This window comes from Cynocephalus volans, chromosome 2 (genome assembly GCF_027409185.1).
Source record: "Cynocephalus volans isolate mCynVol1 chromosome 2, mCynVol1.pri, whole genome shotgun sequence".
Taxonomy (NCBI): Eukaryota; Metazoa; Chordata; class Mammalia; order Dermoptera; family Cynocephalidae; genus Cynocephalus; species Cynocephalus volans.
Genome location: NC_084461.1, coordinates 189,182,501 through 189,189,367, shown reverse-complemented (window position 1 = coordinate 189,189,367; position 6,867 = coordinate 189,182,501). Strand labels below are relative to the sequence as shown.

Genomic DNA, 6,867 nt, shown 5'->3' with positions numbered 1-6,867 from the left:
ATTAGGTCTGACCGAATTTTTGAACTTCTAAAACAGAATCAACTTTGGATATTCAATGTCTCTTTCCTGGTTTACTGGCCTCCTCTCTGAGGGCAGGGGCTGTTGAGTCGTGTTGAGGTTTTATCCCTAGTGCCTAGCTCAGGGCCTGCCACAGGTAGGCAGGCCAGGGATATTCGTTAGTTAAAAGCATGAAACAAAAAGTGTTTACTCACAGCCGGGGAGGGGTAGTAATCTTACAGAATGTGACATTACCAACAGCGGGACAGCATTCTTGCCTGGCCACATATTGAGGTTACTGAGGAGGAGGAAGAGTTACCCAAGAAGTTAACAGCAGCACTATTTTTAATGAGTTTTTGTCCAGAATACAAAGCAAGGTGTAATACAAGCAGCAGCCTTGATGCTAATACGATTGCAAACAATGGTTTTTTTCTTCCCCCATAAAGGCAAGTTACATAAGTGCGTAAGAGAGGCAGAGTAAGACATTTTAATCTATTTTTTAAAATCAGCCTGCAAGCTAGTAGTATTGTTGCACTTTAAAAGGCTTTTCACATACCCTTCACCCCACCAACCCTCCCTGTTTATCAATTCAAATTCCAGGACTTTCTTGACCCAGAGATTTTGTGAAAGAATTTCTCTTTTCGAGACTTTTAGCATGCAAGGGTTATTTTTCTTGGTTTTGTTGCTGATCTCGCTGAACTTTCCATCACTGGATGAGGACGGCAGATGGCACAATTCTTTAGGAGTTCTTCTGAGGAATTTTGACTGTGACCTGTAGGAAGGGTACAGAGAAGCTGTTAGATCTTCATGCTTCCCTGTGACCTGCACGTGCCCTCAGCTAGGTGCTGCCCAAGTATGAGCAGAAGGGGCTTTTCATACTTATAACATCTCATTGGCCAACTAGCCAATTCCAGGAACAACTAGGGTGATTCCACCCTGACTCACCTTAACATAGTGGTTCTCAACCAGGGGTGATCAGGCCCCCCAGGGGACATCTGGCAATGTCTGGAGACATTTTTGGTTGTCACAGGGGAATGGTGCTACTGGCATCAAGTGGGTAGAGACCATGCATGCTGATATACTTCCTACATTGCACAGGGCAACGCCCAACACCAAGAATCATCCAGCCTCAAATTACAGTGCCAAGGTGAAGAAACCCTGACCTGGGTCCATATTCTCCTCCACAAGAATCAAAGCAAGGTAAAAATAATATGCTTAAGCTTGCAGGTTATCTCAATATGTTAAATGGGAAGATTCCAGAGTCTGATGGAATTGGGTTGAACCCTGGCTCTTCCCCCTAACTCGGCAGTATTTCCCCTCTGTGTGCCTCATTTCCTCATCTATAAAATGGGGATAAGAGCAGTATCTCCTTCTTGGGTGACTGTGGGGATTAACTGAGATAACACACATAAGAAAGTCAAGCACAGATTCCGGCACAAGGTAAGCACTCAGTAAAAATGAATGAAAAAGAAGAAATTTTCTCACTGGGCCCTGCTTACAAACCTGACTTCTCTTCTGAAAAAAATCCCTATATTTGTGCCCCCAAAGCTCAAAATACAGGAATCTTTACCACGAGCACTTGGCACAGTGCCTGCCACAGTGCAGACCCTCCAGATAAAGTCGCTGGACTGAATCAGCTTTGTTTCTTTGCCTGCATCCTAGAAATCCTCCCACTCCTCAAGTCCTGCAAATTCTTTCTGCAAAAGCTTTCTCCCATTCTTTCCAACCTCTCCAGTCCCTGAGGTCCCCAGCAGCGTCGGCTGACACCTGGATTCCTCCACAAATCTCCTGGCCTCAAGTCTCCTCTTTCCGGGCCTCCCGCAGCTCCAGTCATTACATGCAGCGGTTCCTCCTGACTCAGGCCTAGCCCTCCCAGCCCCTCACTCCACATCTAAATAGTCTTGCCTGTAACCGTCCTAACCATGAACAGTTGTAGGCCGACAACATCTGAATTTCTAGTCCCAATCTGGGTCTTGCTTCTTGAACTCCAAACCCATCTCCCCTACTGTGTTCTCCACCTTTCCTCTCAAGATTCCCTTGGGTACTTTGAATTCAACCCTACAGTGACCCAACATATGTCAGTGTCCCTGTCAGAGGAATAGCATCACCATCCATCCCCCAGCTGGAAACCAGGCATCATCTTTGAATCCTACTTTCGCTTTCCCTCCCTATATCCAGAGTCTCCAGTCAGATTGAATCTACTCCTAGCTTCCTGTCAAATCCACTCACTTCTGTCTACCTCCTCTGTACGCGATGCCCCAGCCACCCTCCTGTCCCTCCTCCTGCCCAGGCAGTCCATGCTCCCCCCAACAGACACAGTGAACTTTCTTAAATGTTTAAACAGCTTTCTTTTTATTAGTCTGGGGTTTTTTTTGTTGTTGTTTACAGTTTGTTTTTTTCTTATTTTCTTTGTCTTTTTAAAAATTCTTTGTTTTTGTTAAACAGCTTTCTTTTTTTTTTTTTTTTTCGTCTTTTTCATGACCGGTAAGGGGATCTTAACCCTTGGCTTGGTGTCGCCCACACCGTGCTCAGCCAGTGAGTGCACCGGCCATTCCTATATAGGATCCGAACCCGCGGCGGGAGCGTCACTGCGCTCCCAGCGCCACACTCTCCCGAGTGCGCTGCAGGGTCGGCCCTAAACAGCTTTCTTGAGACGTAATTTACACACCATAAAATGCAATGGCTTTTTAGCACATTTAGAACTGTGCGATCATCATCATACTCTAATTTTAGAACATTTTCATCATTTCCAAAAGAAACCTTGTACCTATTAACCGTCACTTCCCATTCCCCATGCCCTAGACAACCACTAATCAACTAATCTGTCTCAACAGGGTGATCTTTTAAAAATGCAAATTGAGTCATTTCACTTTCCTGCTTAAAATGCTTTCATAGCTTTCCACAAAAGACACCAAACTCAAACCCCTTGTCATGGCCAACAAGGTCTCACATGTCTGGCCCCACTCACTCCTCCTAAACCACTATATCTTCTACCACCAGCAACTTTCCTTTAGTTCCTAGAAAAGCCATGGTTCTTGCTGTCACAGCTCTTCCATAAACCACGCTTTGTCCCGAATGTTCTTCCCTTCCTCCCTTTATCAACTCAGCTTGTGTTCATCCTTCAGGTATCAGCCTCAACGTTACCTTGTCTTGTAGACAGCCTGGATGTCTTCTCCCTAACACTATCTTCCAAGATTTAAGACTCTCCATCAGCTGAAGCTGGATCTTTCTATCTGACGTGATCCCCCCAAAACCCAATGCAAGCTTTCTACCCACATGGGCCATCTGCTGTTTCCATGGGCTCTTCTCGTGCACTGTGTGATAAATGTGTACTGGGAACTGGTGGCTATGCAAGACACAAGACTGGCTGTGAGCTGATCTTTGTCACAGCTGTATGATGGAGAGGGACATGGGCTAATTATACTATTATACTTACTCTTGTATATACCGGAAACTTTTTACAATAAACAAGCAAACATGTCTATTTTATTCCATTGAGCTTTTTGAGAACATAGGTGGTGTCTTCTTGGTCTCTCTATTCTCAGGCTTAGCACTGTGGTCCTGAATAAATCCCGTTTGCCTTTTCTCACCTGCTCCTTGGCTGGCTGGCTTGCCCTGAGCCTCTTTCCCTAAAAAAGTTCGGTTTGGCCCATTTCTCTTTTCTTTACATACCACTTGTGTGTATGCATTTTGGTTTTGTTTTTGGGTTTTTTTGGTGGCTGGCCAGAACAGGGATCAAACCCTGGACCTCGGTGTTATCAGTACCACGCTCTGAGCAACTGAACTAACCGGCCAGACCCACTTGTATGTGTGTTTCCTGGTTAAACTGTAATTAGTGTTCATTGCAGAGAGAAAATCATTTTCACTTTAGTGTATTTCCTTCCTTTTTTATATTTATAAATAAATGTGTCTAAGGATCTACATATGTGCCACCATTATTCTAAGATTGGGCTTACGCTGCATATATATTGTGTCCTGCTTTTTTACTTTAAAGAATGAGCATTTTCCACATCAAATATTTTACACAAGTATTTTTAATGGCTACCTAGTCCTCCATGGTTGGGGTGTTCCATAATTTACTGGTCATTTAGGTTACATCTGATTTTTCCCTCTTAAAGATAATGCTGTGATGAACATTATGGAACTAATGCTCTCTTCGTATTTCTGATTAGTTCTTTAGGCTATATTCCTATCACTGAAACTGCAAATTCAAAGAATATGGGTAGTATAATATGGCCCTTGATATCTAATGCCTGATTCTTACTACAAGCTTCTCACTGCTGCCGTCCACTGGGTCCTTCCTGCCGCTCAGGCTTTGTAGCCCTTGACATATAACAAAGCCCAGCAAATGGCTGTGTGGGCCTGGTGGGGTCAAGTCCCTAGTTAGTTCTCACAGGACAGAGCAGAGCCTGGGTCTTTACACTCTTTCGTAGCTTCTCTGGCTTACATTGAGAAGTTAGTAATCAGGACTTGAGAGGCTGAGGAGCTACATGCACGGCGGGCGCCTGTACTCACCGTCTTCACTTCGGTGTAGGCCTGCAGACCGTACTCGCCCAGCTCCCGGCCGCTCCCCGACATCTTGTAGCCGCCAAATGGTGACTGGGCCCCAAACACATCATAGCAGTTGACCCTATAATTGGAAATGAGATCGTAGAAATCACTTTTGAGGGATATGTCTTACACTCCTGGGGCCCCCTGCATTGCTCTAAAATCTTACTGAGGAAAAATGGATGGATGGAACCACAGTAATAACCAGCCATGGAGTAGTCCAAAACGAGAGGCTGAAGTCATCTGCATCCTTCATGATGTGGTCACAAGTGGATGTCAATAATGGAGTGCACCACGTCATAGCTTCTGATTTGAACTAATCATTTTCGCTAATTTGGTGCTAAGCATTTTTTTTCCAATTAAAAAAATTATTAAATTTTAATTGAATTTAGAACTCACCATTTTAAGATATACAATTCAATGGTTTATAGCATCTTCACAAAGTTTTGCCACCATACCCACAGTCTAATTCCAGAATATTTCTATTACCCCAAAAAGAAGCACTGTGCCCAATAAGCAGTCACTCCTCATTCTGTCTCTATGGATTTACCTATTCTGGATATTGAATATAAATGCAATCATATACTATATGGCCTTTCATGTCTGGCTGCTTTCACTTAGTGTCATGTTTTCAAGGTTCATCGACGCTATAGCAAGCATCAGTACTTCCTTCCTTTTATTGCTGAATCATATTCCATTGTATGGACAGATCACATTTTGTTTATCCATTCATCTGCTGATGGACATTTGGGTCATTTCCACCTTTTGGCTATTATGAATGATGCTGTTATGCATATTCGTGTACATGCTTTTGTGTAGACATGTTTTTATCTCTCTTGGGTATATACCTAGGAGTGGAACTGCTGGGTCATATGGTGACTCTATATTTGCCTTTTTGAGGAACTGCCATACTGTTTTCCACAATGACTGTACCATTTTACATTCCCACCAGCAATGCACAAGGGTTCCAATTTCTCCACATCCTCACCAAAACTTGTTATTTTCTGTTTTTAAAAATATAGCCATCCTATGGCCGGTTATCTCACTTGGGAGAGTGTGGTGCTGACAACACCAAGCCAAGGGTTAAGATCCCCTTACCGGTCATCTTTAAAAAAAAACAAACATATATATATATAGCCATCCTAGTGGTTGTGAAGTAGGTGCTTTTTTTTTAAAAGATGACCAGTAAGCGGATCTTTAAAAAAAAAAAAGCACCTACTTCACAACCACTAGGATGGCTATATATATATGTTTTGTTTTTTTTTTAAAGATGACCGGTAAGGGGATCTTAACCCTTGGCTTGGTGTTGTCAGCACCACACTCTCCCAAGTTAGCCATAGGCTGGCCCTATGTGCTAAGCTTTTAAGATAAATATTACAGCCATTGATACCCTCAGCTCTAGCCTCCTGCCCTTGTTATAGCTTGATAAGGAGTCCAATCATCCATCTGCTGCCCAAGGAGAGCTACAGGGGCATCTGCACAAGAGAAGTTTAATCCCTTGGAGGAGAGGTGGCAGGAAATCGTTAATCTATCAGCTATACCACAGGCAGACCCAGGAGAAACTAAGCCCAGCAACCTAAATTCTGGGATGGTGAGCACTAGATTCCAGAAGACCCTGGCTTTGGGGGATCTTTCCTGATTACTGGGAGGCTCTTACCACACAGTGCCAGCCTGGAGGGCTTGGGACAGATAATTGGCTTTGTCCAAGTCCTTCGTGAAGACAGCTGCAGCCAGCCCATACTTGGAATTGTTAGCTCTCCCAATAACTTCCTCTATGGTCTTGAACTTCAGGATCTGCATTACTGGCCCGAAGATCTGGGGTGAGAGAGCAGAGCAGGAGAGTGTGGCAACATGGAGAACTAAGCAGCTGATTCCAGATGTGGGACGAGCCCTCAGCCGTAACCTAAGTTCCAGAGTGAGACGACATGACAGCCACCAAGCTCACTGAAACACGAAGGGGAGGAAGCTAACTGGGACTGATTACCTTCTATGCACCTTGTGCTTTACATACAGTATATTATTTCTAAACAATCCTGCAATGTATGGGTTACCGGCATGAGACATGTAGATTTAGTGTCAAAGAATTTAAGTCAATCACCCAGCAAATATAACCTACATTCAAGGCAAAGACTAGATGCTAAAGAAACAACTGTGAACAAATGGTCTCTACTCTCAAGATGTTCCAGGATCATCTTATACTTTCCCTTCCCTGGTCCTGGCATGAGCCATGTCTTTAAGGAACTCTCATTCCTGTTCATGAAGAATTGCACTGAGAAACCCAGACATGGATGGGGTGTGCTCGTTGCTGCTGTGATATCACTG

General features: G+C 43.9%; 1 protein-coding gene across 1 annotated transcript in view; it reads right to left on the bottom strand.

Moving 5' to 3' along the window:
- Positions 1 to 324: 324 nt before the first annotated feature.
- Positions 325 to 6,867, bottom strand: part of ALDH2 (aldehyde dehydrogenase 2 family member) — a 33,202-nt gene continuing 26,659 nt past the window's right edge. Inside the window, exons 11-13 of the mRNA XM_063085473.1 lie at positions 6,203 to 6,360; positions 4,513 to 4,627; positions 325 to 769 (exon numbers count right to left, since the gene is read on the bottom strand). Of these exons, the coding sequence (XP_062941543.1) occupies positions 737 to 769; positions 4,513 to 4,627; positions 6,203 to 6,360 (306 nt within the window). The 3' untranslated portion in view covers positions 325 to 736. The remainder of the gene's footprint in view (positions 770 to 4,512; positions 4,628 to 6,202; positions 6,361 to 6,867) is intronic.